The sequence below is a fragment of the Sphaeramia orbicularis genome, chromosome 18, assembly GCF_902148855.1.
Source record: "Sphaeramia orbicularis chromosome 18, fSphaOr1.1, whole genome shotgun sequence".
Lineage (NCBI taxonomy): Eukaryota > Metazoa > Chordata > Actinopteri > Kurtiformes > Apogonidae > Sphaeramia > Sphaeramia orbicularis.
In genome coordinates, this window is record NC_043974.1 from 18,358,703 (window position 1) to 18,378,105 (window position 19,403).

The window sequence follows — 19,403 nt, forward strand, 5'->3', positions numbered from 1 at the left end:
TGTTTTAGTTCCATATCAGCCAACACAGTGGACGCTTATGTATCATCCCAAACACTGCATTTCACACCATTACTGTAACTTCGCTGTTGTTGATAAACCTGATCTGCAGTTGCATGGTTTAGTGTAAGTCAAATTTTTTTTTTTTTTTCATATCTCCGTGAAGTGAGTGATAACTAGTATTAGAGTATGTTAAAATATGAGCATTAGCAAATGTTTCTATTTCATAGTTTTCACATATTAAATCACTTTCTGATGATGGGTTTTAAATATATGTTTCTTTGCTTCAAAAATTAAACGCATTGTGTCCAGCTGAGTGGACATTTTTGTAACTCCATGAAAAATAGGTTCATTAAAAAAAATTCAATTGGATTTTTTTCTCATGCCTAAAGAGGAATAAAATCACTCAAGAAAAAAATAATGACTAAGGTTCTCATAATTCATGTATGAAAGGGTTAATGTGTTGGAGTAAACAAATACATTCTCCTAAATTCTAGGAGTCATTCATTTTTGCCAGTATGGCTGTAAAATAGGCTGTAAAATGGGCATTAAATTCTGTTTTAAGTAGTCTTAAAAAGTCTTAAATTTAACTTGTAGAAACCTGTAAGAACCCTGACCAGGGGTTCCCAAAGTGGGGTACACGTACCCCCAGAGGTACTTGGAAGAAGCCCAGGGGGTACTTGAAATTTTTGGGGAAAATAGATTAAATAAGTCAACATGTACTGAATACAAAATAAATAATAAACAATTAATGCTGAAATCTAAAACACAATAAATACATTCATATAACAGTTTTATTGTCAATCATCTTATTTAAGCTTTGGTAACATTTTAAGAACATTTCTATTTTATATTATTCAAAATGAGTTTATTTGAGTAGCTAAGTAATTTTTAATTTTTTTTTTTGGATGAAGGGTTAATTTATTAATTAATTAATAACCAATTGATGTATTTTTCTTATTAATGAAAGAGGGCACTTTTCAGTTTATATTTTGCACACAAGATTTACTTAAAAAAGTGTTATTTTTTATATATTACAGGTAAATATATGCTGTTTGTTTATAAAGTTTTGAAAATATAAACAGACACCTTTGGCACAGGACCAAATTTTGCCTAATCTTTTTTTTTTTAATCAAAAATGCTAAAGAGTTGGGGGTACTTAGATAAAAAAAAAAAAAAAGTATATTTCAGGGGGTACTCCACTGTAAAAAGTTTGAGAACCACTTTTCTACAACATTGATTCACCAGTAAAACACCTTAGCCCTTTCATGCATGAATTACAAGAACCTTAATCAAGATTTTTTTTTTCTTGAGTGATTTTATTCCTCTTTAGGCATTAAAAAAACAATGCGATAATTTTTTTTTTTTTTTAAATTAAGCTATTTTTCATGGGGTTGCAAAAATGTCCACTCAGCTGGACACCATGCGTTTAATTTTTGAAACAAAAGACCATGTATTTTACATTTTAATGCTGCTAATCTGATGTTTTCTCACATTTTAACATACTCTAATACCAGTCATTACTCACTTCATTGACATAACATGCAAAAAAAAAAAACTTTTGTTGTCAATTACAGTCTAATAACAATAACAAGGAATTGATTTACACTCAAATATGTCAGATCAAGTTTATCTAGAACAGCAAAGTTACAGTAATGTTATCAATTGTAGTGTATGTCATGATGCATAAGTGTCCAATGTGTTGGCTGGTATGAAACTAAAACCACAAAATCCATGAATATATAAGAGAGCAGCTGTAGAATAGCTGACCACTGTAGTGACCACTATGCATGAAAGGGTTAATTATACTGACAAAATACAGAGGATACTATTATAAATAAATGGTGATAAATCGCTGAAGAAACTGATTAACCCTTACATGCATCATGTTTTTTTTTATGTCCATGAAGTGAGTAATGACTAGTATTAGAGTACACTTACAAACAAAAAGTTAAGGATATTTCTTTTTTTGTCTTTTTTTTGTCATTTTTGCCATTTGTAAATAAAACTATGTCTGGTCATTAAAAAAAAAAGTGTTTCAATTCAATTCACACACAAAAAAGTAAAAAGCGTTATGCAAGAATCCCAACTGAAAAAAAATAGCCCCAAAATTTAAAATATCCATAACTTTTTGTTTGTAGTGTATGTTAAAATGTGAGAAAACATCAAATTAGCAGCATTTAATGTTTTTATTTCATAGTTTTCACATAGTATATCAGTAAATACATGTTTCTTTGCTTCAAAAATTAAACACATTGTGTCCAGCTGAGTGGACATTGTTGCAACTCCATGAAAAATAGCTTCATAAAAAAAAAAAAAATAATAATAATAATCGCATTGTTTTTTTAATGCTTTGATTTAATGTTTTTTTAATCTTTTTGTCTGGTGGCGTGGTTCGGTCAGACCTCAGTTGCAGAGAGGAACTCACTAAATCAAATAGTGAGATGGTCCAGTCGCCTGATTGGTGAGTTCCAGTGGTCCCAGTCTTGTCCCGCCTCCCTGTACACTAAACATATACAGAGGATGGCTTCATCAGTTCTTAACAATGACTCCCATCCTTTACGAGGTGAATTTCAACTCCTTTCCTCTGGACGGAGGTTCTTAGGCCCAAGGTGCAGGTCACAGCGTTATAAAAACAGCTTTGTTCCTGTCGCCGTCACTGAGCTCAATAAGAAATAGTGACATTGCACTTTACTAACTTATTTAGTTATTTATTCCATTTCTTTGCTCTATTTATTATTATTGTGACTTCAAATTTTTAAATTTTTAATTTTTTTTTTTAATATTATGTTCTTATCCTGGTTTTTATCCCAGATTATTTTACTTTATCTTCTCTGGTTTTTATTGCATCTTGTTTTTATTTATTTGATCTTATTTACTTTATTCTTTTACTTATCCATGCTGCTATACAGATGAATGGTGGAACACTGAGCACTTTTTTTTCTCCTATCCTTTTGTCCTGTCTGTAAGCGTGATCAAGTGCCTGTGTTGCATGTTCAATGTATGTGTTGTTGTAATGCCAAGGCAATCACCTAGACTGCAAAACAAATCTACCTACGGGTATAAATAAAGTAACCTTGACCTTGATGCCAAAAGAGGAATAAAGAAAAAAATCTTGATTAATGTTCTCATAATTCATGCATGAAAGGGTTAATTTGGGAACTGGCATAAAAGTCGCGCTGGGTCTTTATGGGTTAATAAACATCCAGGGTGGTGTCCAGGGAATTGGACCATCCCCCTTCCAATCCACCGGTGTGTGAATGTTTGATTTAGAAACAACAACAACAGGTCCCCAGTGTACTGGTGCACCGCCCACCTGGAAAATGATGGCTGGTTGAAGGTCATCATGGTGCCACATACTCAGCCTAAAGGTCAAAGGTCAACATTTGCACTAATTGATCACTCATTGAAGAAAAATGGACCAAATACACAAATGTAAAAAAAAAAAATTGTGATAACCACTGAGTACATAGACCAAACCTGCTGAACATATCTCATCAGTTGCTTTTGTAATAAATGTTTTAAACTGTAAAGACACTTTGTGGACACCCTGTATTTGAATGATGACAGGTGGGGATGAATCACACACACCTATCAACACCTAATGGCACAATGAAGGGACAACGCACAAGGTTTCATATGTACAGATCTGTCCATTTGTGAATGTAACCTTACATTTTTTTAACAGGCAAGTTCATTTATTCATCGATCAACATCATATTTGTCATAAATTAGTACCAAAAATCCGTCTGTAGTCTGTATCCTTTGGGCCTCATCTGGAATGAGGAAAAACTCCCCCCAAAAAAAGGCTTTAACAACATTTACTGCTGGTCTAAAGGTGTTTCCAATAACCTCAAACAGTCTTGAATCCATCTACAAAAGTTGATTTACTGATATAGAGTATTAAAATAGATTTTGGCTGATAACAGATGCTGATGGAGATGTTTTTTATTTAGTTTTTGTCGTTTATTCTTACTGCTGTTCCAAGGAAACAAAAGAAATCCCCCTATTTCAATGTCATGTCATTCTATAGCTGCAACTAACACCCATTTACAATGTTGATTAATCTGCTGATATTATATTTTTGATTAATTCAGTAATTGTTTGGTCCAAAAAAATGTCAGAAAATGGTGAAATGCTGTTTCTCCAAGGCCAACATAATGTCTTTAGATGTCTTGTTTGGTCGCAAAAATGGATGTGCATGAATAATTGATTAACTGATTACTCGAAAACAATAACAATAGTTGAATTTTTGATTTAAGAGTTGACTCATTTTTATTTGGACTCAGGATTAGAGTAGATTTATGTTTCATGTCTTCAGATGTGGAGCAAATGTTTATGGGTCTGTTTCTGTCTGAGTGCAGCATATGTTAAAGTTTGGAAAATGTGTCTAATTCTTTCAAATCGATTGAGGTATTGATCATTTTGGATTACTGTAAATCTGTCTGAAATATTCCAGCGGTTCCTGACATTATGCTTTATAGATAATACGGAGTTAGCCCTGTACAATTTCAGTGTTCTTTCACTACTAATCTTCTAAAATCAAATTCAGTTTTTGTGGTTTTCCTTCATTTTAAATTGTTAAAACACATGCAGTGGAATATAAATACCTGTCAGAGATTGAAAGTTCCAAGTATTCAGGAAAATTGGGGAAAAGGGCTTATTCATTTACACATTTTCTGACCTTTTTAGAGTTACAATAAATTTAAAAAAAAAAGGGCAGATGGACATTTTCAGGCTGAGGTTATGTATACTTCAGAGTCAGTTTTTCCAGTGTTAACACTAACAGCTAAATAAATCAACTAATTGAGTTAAATTAATGTGATTATTTGATGTCAGAAAGTGATTAAAATGTCCATCCTCTATCACAACCCACAGATTTTCAGTTTATTGTCTTAAAGGAGGAAAGAAACCAGAGAATAATCACAACAATTAAAGAGAAGTTGAGAAATTCAAACCATTAAGAGATTAGTTCAGTAGTCGATGATTAACCCATAAAAACCCAAACCTCCACTGGTGAACAAAAACATCTACTGATCTAAACTATGTAATACCTGTTGATTCACTAATCATGTCAATATACGTGTAAATAATTGGTGTAAAATGCAGTTTGTCATTTTTTCATGGTCATACGATGTGACCCATTTGGATGTTCAGAGGGTCCGTAGTTACCATGGAAACACCGTCATCTTCTACAACATTGATTCACCAGTAAAACCCATGGAGTTGGATCAATGACAGTGGATGGACACACTTGTTTTTACCTTCAGTTATTGATATTTTTGCTGAAAAAGTCACTTTTTCTTCAGTTTTTTCAGTTTTGATATAATAACTTCTCAATTTAGTCTAAGTTTTCACAGACATTTAAATGTAATATAGGAAATTAAATAAAGGAAAATACATGATTTACGGTGAAAAATGCAAAATACAGAGCATAATATTGTAATGAATAGTGATAAATTACTTAAGAGAGGTTAAATTGAGAGAAAAATTCATTTGGGAACTGCCAAAAACATAGCACTGGGTCTTTATGGGTTAATCAAGACATCACTGCAGCTTTAGAAACAACCTTTAATTTACCAAAAGATAAGATAAACCCTGACACTGTCACTGGTGAAATGTTTATCTGAAGTGAAATGACAAAAGGCTGATATTGAATGATACAGTAGTGTATCTGCAACTAAATAAAAATATCTTATTTGCACATGTATAAAATTTAATCAGTCACATTTATGTATATTCTTGTTTCCTTGTGGTCTTTTAGAGTAGATATTTCTCAATTTGTATGAAAAGATGTGACACACTGCAGGTCACAATTAATTAAGGGTCTAAAATATTTATTTTCTACTCTTTATTTACTTTCTCTTTTACTTTGTTTGACAAAACCTTTAAACAGCAGTAAGTGTTTGAAAAGAAAACCTTAGTTTATGGTAAGAATTGATGCAAATATATGAATGGACTGTACTGATGATGCATGAAAGGCCTCTGAAATTAAACCTGACGTTGCAGGAGGTGAATTGATTTTTTGTTTTTTTGTTGTAAATTTAACTCAAAATCCAGTTTGTATTACAGTATTAGTTGCAGCTCAACTGTGATCCATCTTAATGTTTTGTTTTCAGTTGTTTCTTGTCGCTGATACCTGTGTGAAATCATAAATAAATCACAAGACAAATTGGTCAGTTTTCTAGCAACTATTACTCCATCACTCAATTTATAAAAAATATGGTGTAAAAAAGGGGGGGAAGTTAAAGAGATGTGGACAAATAAATTAGGGGTTTTCTTTTAATCGTATATTGGTCCTTTTTTTTTTTTATCACAACAAGGCAGTGGAAAAATCTAGACCCATTTTCTGTGAAATTACAGGCCCAGTCTTTGGCTCTTTTACATGGTGAAGAAAAACAAACAATACAGTACATTTCAACTGTCACGTTAAAGAGTTGTTCCTAGGAAAGGTCCTTCAAAAAACAGGTGAAAACTGCATTTCCTATATAAAGAACTGTGTGCTCTTGACAAGAGAATGACCTTACAATATAGAAACTCTAATAAATATATAAAACAAAAATAAATATGCAATAGTTAAGACAATGAGTGAAAAATGTTACAAAAGACTCAAACCCTTGTAGTGTGTGCGCTGTGAACAAAGACGTTGAACAAGCTTATTAAGAATATGGTGACACTATTTAAAGTATATAGTAAATACACGATCTGTCTCACTCTGTCATGGCGCTGATCCCTGGGGCACGAGGAATCCATGTGTTACCATTCAGTGTCCCGCTAAAATTCACTACCTGTGTGAGATAGTGGATGTGAACTTCAGGATGAAAGCCACTCTGTGCAAAAATAAAAATGGCTATGGTAATAAATATAGCTTAGTGCTGACTTTGTTATTGTCTCTGTTGAGTGACAGCTATGAAAGAACAGTGATGACAGGAAGACGGGTCTCACAGGTTGGAGAAATGAGCATGACATCGGACACAAGGACTATGGAACTTGGATCTTTCTGGGGTTTTCAGGGTGGGAAACTGGCTCAAAACTAAGCTCATGTTCAATTAAGGTGACTGCTTGTTTCCTACCTGTTTGATTTTATTTGATAGTTTTTTGCCTTTAAGTGTATTGATCACTTATTTCTTAATTGTTGACACCAAGAAACAGTTCTGATGGTTCAAACTGAGCCTTCGCTGAGCCCTGAGGTCCAAATGTGAGGCCCGTCAAAGCTTTCCGAACAAGTGAAAATGCTGAGGCAGTGTGCATATGCAACCTGCAAATCTGACAGCAAGTTCAGAAGGGTGTGTTTTATAATCTCTGAAGGGAAATACGTACAGATTAAACAGTGTGGGAGAGCTCTAGATCTTACATGTAATACTATCTAGACTGAAAATGTCCTTATTGACTTGGACACATATAGACAGACTAAGAAATAATGTCTGTTTTTTAGTTGGAGGATGACTGAGAACTTATGACAGGAGTTTATCTGTACATTATGACATTATAGTAACTAAAGGATCAGTCAGATGTAGATGAGATACTTCAAAGGAAAGAACAATGTTTCTAAAATATCAGATGTATATTCCCAATTTAACAGGAATTTATAAAGGTCGGTGCAAACTCTGCAAGAACACAGAAATTTGTTCTCCACTAGAGCAGTGAGAACACAATGAAGTCATTCTTGGTTTGGGAGTTCTTGCAGTTTATTCTCGACATGTCATCTGAGCAGAACTTTTTTCTTGTGTGGTGTCCAACAACTATTGTGTGATTGGTCAGAAATGGAAGTGGGTGTGGTTAATGCAGAAAACTGGACTTCCCATGAGTTTGGTGCTTAGTTTAGTATAAAATCGGCCAGAATTAATGTTGTTCTTGTTCCTGCCACCTCGAAAAAAAAAAAGAACTAATTTCTCTCTTCGTCCAAAGTATGTGCAGGCCTTAAAACTGGTTTGCTCCCAACTAAGATGCTAACTAGGAAAGCTGATCATGTTTCTATTACTTGGTATACATTTATTCAGCCTTAAATAGGACTGAACTACCAAATACATCTGCAAATGTAAGCAACCTTTAATCAAAATTCAACTCAGTGCTAAGATAGCTAGCATTAGCATTTTACTTCGAGCAAACAGAGTTCTTATTTGTCAAATTATACTGTCAGTGTCGCTCTCAAGTGCATTTTATAGTCCCCTCTTTTAAAATTTCAGGACTATTATTACAAAAATGCTACTTTTTTTTTCCGGAATATCTCATTGATAAGTGCTGAAAACAACACACCACCAACAGAACTGTGGCGAAGGGTCAGTTATGATATCAGATCCAATGAGGCAACTTTAAAGTAGTCTGAGAGAAAGGTTACAAATGAACTCCAGAAGATATGACCAGGTCAAAGTTTTAGTCTTTCAGGTTTGGGTAACCTTGTGTCATAAAAATCTAAGCCTGAATTTAATGTTAAATAAAGCCTTTTTTGTTCACTGTTTTTAGATGTCATGCTAATTTCATGAACTTTTGTGAGACCAGGCTGGACAGAAAAAAGAAAATGGTGTTGGTGTAGATGCCAAAATGTTGATGCGGTCACACCAAGCCATTGACGATTCCTTTCTCACACTCCTCTGCTAAGTGCTTCCAATGCTGCCGGTTTTTCTGACATCCTTCCAACAATGGGGAGCAATACTCCGACATGCCAGCCAGGGTCTGCGACAAGAATAAAGACCTTTTATGTAACAAGAGAAAAACACCTGTTCCTAGAGACAATGTTCACCATTCATTTAACACCCTGAAACACATTCACACCAATATTTTTACAACGTGAGTCTGGCTTTTTGGTAAATGTCAAAAACTGGATCAAAGGTGAGGTGTTTTTCCAGTTATTCATCAGGTACAGTGTGAATTAGATGTATTACCTCATACAGCTGAGTGCAGATGGCATCAATAAAGGACACCTGCATGCTGGGAATTTTATCTCTTTTCTCACGATTCATTAGGTCCTAAAATTGAGGGTGAAAAGATAAATTCCATAAGAATAATTCACATTACAATATGTTTATGGAAACATACATTTAAGTATCATCTGTATAGCTCAGACATTTAGAAAGTACATATGTGCTGAAAACACTAGAGGACCCAGACGTGATCCCTGAGGCTGACCATAGCTTATTTCACAAATCTTGGAAAAAAAAAAAAAAAAGAGTTGAAAGAGTGAATTTTAGAACTGCTTTACGCAAAAATCCAAGCAAACATCCTCTGACTTAAGACGTTAAGTTAGCGGTTTCACCATTGATGAAAATATACCAGCTGACTTGCATCCAATCAACTTAAGCTTTGGTCAGGTGTATCACTATGAACCAAAAGTATCAGGTTTCTGACGTCACTTGTCTTTCCCCTAATGTTCATGACAGTTCATTTTGTGCTTTAGCAGAATAGATTTCTTAGCCATGACGGGAGAAATTAGTGACACATTCAGGTGGTTTAGTTGTTCTAAATGTTGGTTTTGATAATATAAAGTCCATGTGTGTTTGGTCCATGGTTTGACTTAGCTGTGTCATTACATTAGTATTAGTCTTATTAAATAGTGTCATCATTTTCTAGTCTATGGATACAATCATCATAGAGGTTGTCTGATTGTTACTGAAACAACAGTTTTCACAAAATAATTGTTTATTCAGGGAATTGAGTCACGTCTCCTGTAAGACTCCATTAAAAAAGATCAGCATCTGGTCTCCCCTTAAGGACACCAAGACCATGATGCATTTCCACTCAGAGGTAGGACTCTTTCATCTTTAGTCAGAATGCCTTGGCTGCATGATGACCAAGTGCATTATGGTTGATTTGCTGCAATGTCTTGCTAGCAAAACAACAAAAAACATAAAGATCCATATGTTCCACATATTAATGTTAAAATAAATGTCAGAAGAATTACTTAAAATGTTTAAAATCCTCTTACATTCATCTTGTGTAGTGGCGACTACGGGACAGCAGGACATTTGCCATCTAAGCTACAGAATATAGTGTGTGATCACACTAACGTACAAATGAGCTGAGTTCTAGAGGTATCCTTGGTTACCCTAGATGTTCCTTAACCATCACAGCTTCAACTTCCCATCATCTAATACAGACCTGGGCATTGTATGGTCCGCGGGCCACATGTGGCCTGATAGCTTGGCCCTGACTGGCCCGCATGAGGTCATTGGCAAAATAAAAGTCAATGCAAGTATATGGTATTGTAATCAATGTAACCAATACAATGGCATTGCTTTTATTTTGAAGGATCAGCCAACATAAAATTTTTTCACATGTATTTTCCATACTTAGCATAAGGCTCATGCACTGATTGGTTGGTTGGTCATTTTCAGCCCATAAAGATATCAAGCTGCAGGCGTATTGGTCCGGCCCTCAACAACTATCAAAGTTTCTTATGTGGCCCCATAAGAAAATTAATAGCCCACTCCTGATCTAATATGACCAAAAGAAGCCCTGAAATGATCATCAGAACTTACACTGGGCTCAATGTTCAGCTCTTCCCTCTCTTTATCCCCCTGTTCAAAAAACTCTGTGGCCACCAGCTCCGCAATCTGGATCAGAAGAAAGAAACTGGTGAGTTTGGTCAGCTTCTTAAACAGAACAGAAGATGTCATGAGTCAAAATGTGGCTCATGTTACAGGTAAAACTCCACATTAATTAATATAAAGATGGACAGAAAGAGTTAAGAGACATTTGGTGAGTTACATGTGGATAACTGACTGAAAACAATATATTTGCAGCTAAAACAGGGAAATGTAAAGAAGAGCAGAGGGAGAAAAAGAAATACAAATTTAAAAAAATGTAAACAACAGTAGATATAAAGTAAGTAGGCGTTTACGTAAAAGCAAGTTAAAAAAAAAGAGAGAGAAAGAAAGAGCAAATTGAGCAAGTCTGCTGAACGAGTGGCAGACACAGCGGGGTAATGGACTCCGTCTGTTTACAGAGAAGAAAATGAGATCTGACTGCAGCCTCGAGCTCCAATCAGCATCATTCTGTGTGTGTGTGTGTGTATGTGTTGTTGTGTGAGTGGTTGTGTGTTATATGTTATGGTGATGTTGATATGTTTACACTGTTATTTGTGAGGATTAACCAAACTTCTGGGGACAAAACACAGGTTGTCATATTGTAAATTATTGAATTAGACTTGAAACGGTCTTGAAAACATATGGAAATGTGTCTTTGTGTGTGTGTGTGTGTGTGTGTGTGTGTGTGTGTGTGTGTGTGTGTGTACGTGAGTGTGTGCGTGTGTGTGTGTGTGTGTGAGACATGTACAATTCACTGACTGAGACTGTAATCAAGGCTCAGCACTGTGCAGCTGTAGGGGACGTATCCAGAGGGAGAGCTTATTATAACTGACTAAAACCAACACTAAGCATGAGGCAAATGTTAACTGGTGAGGCTAAGTGACTTTGTCTTTGTTTACTTTGCCTCATGTCAGTCAGAAACCAAAAAGTTTTTTTTTTTTTTTTTTAATGTTCACATAGCAAAGAAAGTTAGCTAATGTTCCATGTCAAAGCGACTGCAGTGGTTTTGGACTGCTTCATTAGACTTCCAATAACAGAAACAGACGTTGTATTTGTAGTTTTATGAAAGTATTTGAAACTGTTGATTCTGGAGAATAGTTGCAGACACAAGGGTAACATCTGAACCTGGTGGTTTTATCTAAGGCTATTTATGTCAATCAAGGTGGAGGCATGAGGGGCTAACATAGGGGTCATTTCATACCACATAACCCGGCTCTCCCAGGTCATGTCACACTTAACAAAATTCACTGAATGTGGCGTTACAGCAAGAAAACACAACATGCTACACACTTTTAATCCCACTCGGCCAAATATGGCGTAAGATTCTATTGAAAGTTACTGCCCTATAATTTAGATTAGATTGTCTATGTGTAAAACTTATTACATACATATTTATATTTGAAAGTACTCAGATATTATAACTGCACAAGGCCATTTGACATTGAAAAAGTAGGTCAAGGTCACCTATTTTCAGTAGGCTTCTGCTCTATGCCAAGATGCATCCACAGTGTAAGTTTGGTGCAGATATCTCAATGAATTCTTCAGATAATGCCATTATGCCGTTGAATGGATAGACAGGCTTTTTCAGAATTTCATGTAGCCGTAGTATGGCCGCAGCAGCAACAAACACAGAAACGGCTTCATTGTTTCATGCTTCTGCGGCTGTGTGGAATTTTGAAAAAACCCAAGTGACGGTTTAGGTTTCAGTTTGGTATGTAAACAAATGGACTGTTTGTGGTGGAGTACATTCTGAAGTTGTTCACCGTGAGGGGAGTGATTCAGGTGTGTAATCACTAAAGACTAAAGGATTTGTGATACTTGGGTTTTACAGATCTGATGAAAAATTGGTGACGAACATCATACACAGCTTTAAAAGGGTGATATTTTGCTGTTTTAAAATGGAATTATGCATTTTAAAACGTTTGCCTGCGGTCTACATAAACTGTAAATGCTATGCTTGGGTCTGAATTCTTCATTAATTCAACTCCACAGGTCCATCTTCAACACTATTTCTGACTAATGATATGAGACAGGTTATTTTGAGCGTTTAAATGCAAATGAGCCACTTCACGCCTGACTCCCTCTAGGTTGTTGACCGTGCTTCCTGTCCCGTTCAACCACTTGTGTTTGTTAATACAACCAACAACTGAACATTTTAGGTAACTGGCTCGAAGTTTGACATATTTTCAGCATGGACTACAACAGCTGCTGCTGATAAACAACTACGCCGTACTTGTAGAAATGTTCGTTGGAAGTCTCGACTGTATACGTACAAATGTTGTGACGTAACTAGTTATAAAACATAACAAATTAAGCAGGAATAGAAACAGGTTGTAGAAATCCACTCAATTTTTGCCAGAATGAATATGAAGATAGCTTTGCAGCACCTAGAGGGTTCAAATTCAAACTTGTTGAACTGCTAGGGTCCCCAAATACATAAATAAATGTACCAAAACCAATAAAAGTGGGTTCAGCGAAATATGACCCCTTTAAGTATTGGTGTTTTATTAATATTGTTGCCCTGACTGGAGTAACACTCCTAATTTCACTGTACACACAATGACAAAGGCTATTCTATTCTATTCTATTCTATTCTATTCTATTCTATTCTATTCTATTCTATTCTATTCTATTCCCTTGTGTGATCATTGTCAGGTGTGTTTATGATTAACTTGAATGTGATGGTGAGTCTTGGGACACAGATGTGTGATTGTCTTGAGGCTTCTCCTGCTCATTATCTAAATATTAAAGTTCAAATTGGATAAAAACAGTAGGACTCACTTCATCTGATATTTGTTGAGCTCAGAGCATCTGCAAGTTTCATGAACATTATGACATGACATCATGTTTTGGAGGCAAAAATAGGTGTTGTAATAATTTTGGCCACGGCTGTATATGATCCATTTGTGACCGACGCTAACGAGCTCAGAGCGAGGTGTTAGAGCGTGTGCATGTTTACTGGGCTTAAAGTTCGTCAAGGTGTTATCTGAGGACGGGGGCACAGCTGTTTTTATTAATGAGATTTTACTGAACAACACACACACACACACACACACACCATGGGGCCATAATGAGATGCAGACTAACAAGGATCACCTGAGTAATTAAAGGATGGAGACACCGTCCAGATGGAAAAGCAAAGGGATGAAACAAATGAGTGAGAGAAGAACAAAAGGGGTCACAGACATAAGAATAAGTGTTTGAATAAAACCAAACAGAGACATGTCGGAGAGTCAAATGTATGAAACTGATGCAGTGGCTTCATGGACTGGTGACCACGCACAGGTGTAACAACCTGTGCGTGAAATTATCAGTCAACACAGAGCAGTTCAGCAGCTTTCTGTCCGTCAGCATGAGCCCAATTTACTCATAATATCATGAATTTTGTATCCAAACAACATCCAAAAGAGATCTATAAACATGTGCTATCACACTACGCAACTGGACAGCATGGCTACATTCCCATTGTGACCCAGTCGCTGACCTCTTCACTCATATTTGACACAGATTTATTTTTTTTTCATCACATAGAACCTGATCATTGAAATTCTATTGTAGGCCTGATGTCTACATGCTCCTGAATCAGGTAGAGACTTGGCCTCAGTCTGAACAGTCACATTAGACTTCATTCAACGTTAGCATCACTGTAAATGGAGATTTGTTACAACTCTGTACTGGAGGGAGTCAATCACATCCTACAGAGTAGTTCACATGTACATGAATGTAGTAGTTAAATGAAGCCAACACATCACATAGTAAAACACTGACTGGGATGTTTCTGCTGTACTATGGATACTGATGACACTTAAAATTTCACCCATAATGACCCAAACAGCTGCTGGCAACCAAAACCATCAACTGATCTAAAATGTTGAATACCTGTTGATCCACCAATCTGATCAATACATGTAAATAACTGGTGTAAAAAGTAGTTTGTCATCTTTTCATGGTCATCAGGGATGACCCATTTGGATGTTCAAAAGCTCAGTAGTTACCGTGGAAACACCATCGTCTTCTACAACACTGATTCACCAATGGAGTTTGATAAATGACAGTGGATGGACACACTTGTTTTATGTTCAGTTATTGATATCTTCACTGAAAAAGTCACTTTTTTGTTTTTTCTCTGTTTCTGAAATAATAAAACCTCAACTTTAATCTGAGTTTTTATACATCAGTGAATTAAATATAGGAGAATACCTGATGTGTACTTAAAAATGCAAAATGTAGAGGATAATATTATAATAAGTATAATAGTGAAAAATCACTTTTAAAAAAAAGTTAAATATCAAGAAAAAACTATTTGGAAACTGCCACATAAGTAGCACTGGGTTTTTATGGGTTAAGCTTAAAAGTAAGGTTTCAATGTACCACCAGGGCTCATCGTGGAATATGTTTACTGTCCGAATGACTTCTTTTACAGTTCAGTTCAGGACTGTGAACCTGATATTTGCCACAATCTAAACAATAATACAAACAAACAAAAAAGTCAGATCTTAGCAGCAAATCAGATTTGAGCACTAAGCCTGACATGGTAAACCAGGGTTCCCACTCTTTCCCTGAAATTGTTTTCCAGGACATTTTCAGCCGCTACAGAGACAAGTTATCAGTTGTACACTAATCCATTTCCCCTGTCCTCCTCATTCTTTGGAAGTGTTCTTTTCTACAGTTGTATCTTGCATTTACCCAGATTGTTTCTATGTTTATTACTCAGACATTGGATGCGCAGTCTATGGCTATATTTTATCTATGAAAAATAATTATGACAAATGTGTCATAGAATAATGCAAACACACCCACAGGTTACAGCCTAGCACTTCATTAGCCTGACAAACTGGAGTTACAATGTTCAACTGGACAATTCCCAACTCAACTCAACTTTCTCTTCTCTTTTACTTTCTCTCCTGCACTTCCTCTAAAAATATTTATATATTTTCAATAAATCACTAAAAAATTATTTCCTTTGTTTCATCTCAGTTTAGACACACAAAGTCACAAGGCAGGGGGAGGATAAATAATTTTCCAGGATAACTTTTTTCTCATTTTCCATATTTTTTCCATGACTGGAAAATTGGTCAATCATTTTCCAGGTTTCCAGGACGCGCGGGAACCCTGTAAATGTAGCGCATTTGTCTCTGTTGGCTTGACCCTAAATCTCTGTGCTAGTTGTTTGCATGTTTTTGCTCGAAAGTAAACCAAGGTCCTACTTTAACCTAGCCCTGCAACGCCAAACATATCATATTTGATACATGAGTTTTGAAGCCCTCTACATGATCAGCGTGATTTTTTTTTTCTTGAAAAACCTGATGTATACAATTAGATACATGCAATACATGGATGATCCACCAGGGGGGAGGAATTTTCTCACCAGAGGCCTTTCCAGTGACTCTACAAGATTGTCATTTATGAGGAAGGAGGCAGAACTTTGACAATTCCGAAAAGGAATTACCAATTTGTTTGACATGTTTGTGTTATATTATGTTTTTGTTTGTGAAAAATTAATAATATTTGAGCATTGAGACTCGATGTATCAAATATGATACAAAATTGAAACTGATACATGGAAATTGATATTTGAAATTAAAAAAAAAAAGTTTTTTGGTTCTTCAGAAGGACCAATAAAGGCTCCAGTTTCAGAGAACTGGAATTTACTGTTAATGATTTGATGGTTCAAGGTGCAGGTGCAGGGTTACAGTTGTGAAAATTAACCTAAAACTGTTTGATGGATGTTAAAACTCCAGAAGAATGACTTCTACATTAAAACAGCAGCATTAACATTAACTTAATAAACTCATGCTAATGTAACTTCCTTCCCTCTTTTGTTATTCTGTTTTGCTTTCCCATTACATACTGTATAAAAAAAACTACTGACACACGAATGAGAGATGTTCTAATGTTTTTCTGACCTGAAAAAGTTTTTTGCATAATTGCTTTCATGAGAGAGGACAAACAATGGCTACTTCAGTGGAATTCTATCAGTATAATACATAATATGCTGTGTTTACTTGTTCCTCTTCAGCATGTCATGAAATGGACAAAAAGTATGAGAGTAGAGTGTGGATGGTATGATAATGTCATTTCATGAACAGTAAACAATACAAAGGTTGGTTATTTAGGTAACTTTGTGGTTAGAAAACCAATCCTGATAAACTGTTCTGATTAAACAGAATAAATACAAATAGTGAGATCATATATTTACCCTTTTTTGCACCGGCCAGGGCTTGGTGATGGCTGATATGTCACATGCGGTCATCAGCATCGACCTGAATGGACACATTAATACAGACACTGCATGTCACTAAACATCAATGCCTTTCAAAAATGTCACAAGAGATAAAATCTGCATCCGATTCATTAATTTTTACAGTATTTTAGATTAAATTCTCTCAATAGTACTTTACATCATCCACCAAGTGTGCAGTGGAGACACTTTCTAATCACCTCAGCAAGTCTCTGTGATGCTCATCCTCCCAAACAAACTGGCTGTTCTTGGTGAGCTCAAAGAACTCCCCTCGCCTCCTGGCAACACACAAAAACACAAACACACACACAATGATAAAGCATATAATTATCCCCATATATAACCTGCTTCCTTCCTCTGCCATGCACTGTCTAGACTAAAAGAAGAATAAAAATAAATAAACATGAAGCACAGAGGAACAGTAACGGACCTGAACGGAGAAAGGAAGAAGGAAAACTAATCATAAATTAAAATATTCTGATCATATTTTTCATTACTTTTTCTCAAAGTCTGAGAATGACATTTGTCTAAACCTCCTAGACAAATGATTAGAGAGGGTAGTATATTAAGGTCATTTTAATAAAACATTGGCTAATAGTTAGCCATTTGGCCCCTTTAAGTCCATGCAAAAAACTTTTTACCCCGCCCCCCGAAGGGAGACAAGGGGTACTGTTTTTGGTTCGGTTTGTTTGTTTCTTTGTTTGTTAACACTCTAGCAGCAAAACTATTAGTTGAATTCATACCAAATTGGGTTTATAGATTGCCAGTGACCAGAATAGATCTGATTACATTTTGGGACAAGTGGGTCAAAGTTCAAATGTCTTATGAATTTGGAAAATCTTTTTTTTTCCCATTTTCTTATAATAGGTAAAAATTCAAATGTATGTAAAAGCAAAACTATTGTTTGAATTCATACCAAATTTGGTTTATAGACTGCTAGTGACCCAGAATAGATGTGGTCAAATTTTGGGAAAGTAGGTCAAAGGTCTTTTTTTTTTTTTAAAGAATTTTTACAATCTTTTTTCCACCCATTTACTTATAATAAGCGAAATTTCAAATGTCTATAAAAACAGCAATTTTGTTTCAATTTACTTCAAACTTGGCACATATATAGAGGCAATTGATATGCTGACATCACCAGGGGGGCAGGGTTTGTTGTGCCTGGCACCACTTGTTGAAATTATTGCGTCTTATTAATGGTATATAAACACATTAATTATTAGATTGTAACACACTGAAAAGCCTTTATTAGAAAGCTGTTAGTTTATAGATTGCTTCTGAACATTAATAAAAGCATTACAAGCATTTCTTTACTCTAAATTAGTGACATTTGTCCTGAATATAATTTATTTTTGGGTGTGCAAATGTGCGGTTTCACAATAACAAGTGACATATAAATGAAGGATATCTGATCAGCATTTAATATTCCTATAATATTCAAAGGGTAATATGAGGGACTGCACTATTAAATATACACAGAGAAATTACAGGTGACCAAATAATGACGTCTGAAGTTGTATATTGTGCCATTTTTTCATCTTTCTCAGTTTTTTTGTTGCTCTACATAATACATACTTATTCATAACTTTACTAAAAGTCAACTATGCATGTAGTAACGATGGTTTCATCTGGTTATCTAGAGTTAATTACCTCCGCCAAGGAGGTTATGTTTTTGCCAGGGTTTGTCTGTTTGTCTGTCCGTTAGTGTCCAACATAACTCAAAAAGTTATGGACAGATTTTGATGAAATTTTCAGGGTTTGTTGGAAATGGGATAAGGAAGAAATGATTAAATTTTGGCGGTGATCGGGGGTGGGGGGGCCCACTTCCAACAAACCCTGAAAATTTCATCAAAATCTGTCCATAACTTTTTGAGTTATGTTGCACACTAACGGACAGACAAACAGACAGACAAACAAACAAACCCTGGCAAAAACATAACCTCCTTGGCGTGGGGGGGGCCCACATGGGGGGCCACTGATCAGCCTTGGCGGAGGTCTGCGCTCTCCGAGTGCTTCTAGTTTTCAATTGTAATTATTAAATAAAGACTCACTTTTATAGAAATAAAACCAAAGAAGGGTTTATTTATAACAATAGGTTGTAAAGCACATACTCAACAAATGAAAAAAATAATTCCATACATTTTCATCCATGAATTCAGAGCACATTACTGATGATCATGAGTGAATATCAAAACTGAACGCTGTGGATTTTTATGAAAATGAATGAAATTAACATAATAAAAATGTCAACGAGTATTTTCACAGATCTTATTCTAAATTACATTTCATTTTTGGTGGTTTTGAGTTTTAGATCCTTTAGTTACCTCCCATCGATAACATTTGCTGAACTTATCCTGTCACCTTTAATTCTGTCAAAATAAAGGTCCGACATCATATTAATAAACATTTAAATAGATTTTGGGGTAATTTAGGATCACAATCTACTAACTGAGAACACATTTTCAGGTCTGGATCTTATTTTAGATTTGTTTGTTTTCACCTCCATAAGTTCTTTTAGTGATGCAGTTTGATCCACTTATAATTATCGCAACAGAATTGTAACCCTGTGGTCCTTTTCTGTACAGACCGTCTTCGTCGACCCCCTCTCACCGTCTCTCTCCAGTCCGATTTCCATCTGCGCT

At 35.4% G+C, this 19,403-nt stretch overlaps 1 protein-coding gene across 3 annotated transcripts in view; it reads right to left on the bottom strand.

Annotated features, from left to right (window-relative positions):
- Window positions 1-5,860: 5,860 nt before the first annotated feature.
- pde5ab (phosphodiesterase 5A, cGMP-specific, b) overlaps window positions 5,861-19,403 on the bottom strand; it is a 137,000-nt gene continuing 123,457 nt past the window's right edge. For all 3 annotated transcript variants that reach the window (XM_030162524.1, XM_030162523.1, XM_030162522.1), the window contains exons 18-22: window positions 16,962-17,039; window positions 16,720-16,783; window positions 10,473-10,547; window positions 8,880-8,963; window positions 5,861-8,670 (exon numbers count right to left, since the gene is read on the bottom strand). In XM_030162524.1, the coding sequence (XP_030018384.1) occupies window positions 8,551-8,670; window positions 8,880-8,963; window positions 10,473-10,547; window positions 16,720-16,783; window positions 16,962-17,039 (421 nt within the window). In that variant the 3' untranslated portion in view covers window positions 5,861-8,550. The remainder of the gene's footprint in view (window positions 8,671-8,879; window positions 8,964-10,472; window positions 10,548-16,719; window positions 16,784-16,961; window positions 17,040-19,403) is intronic.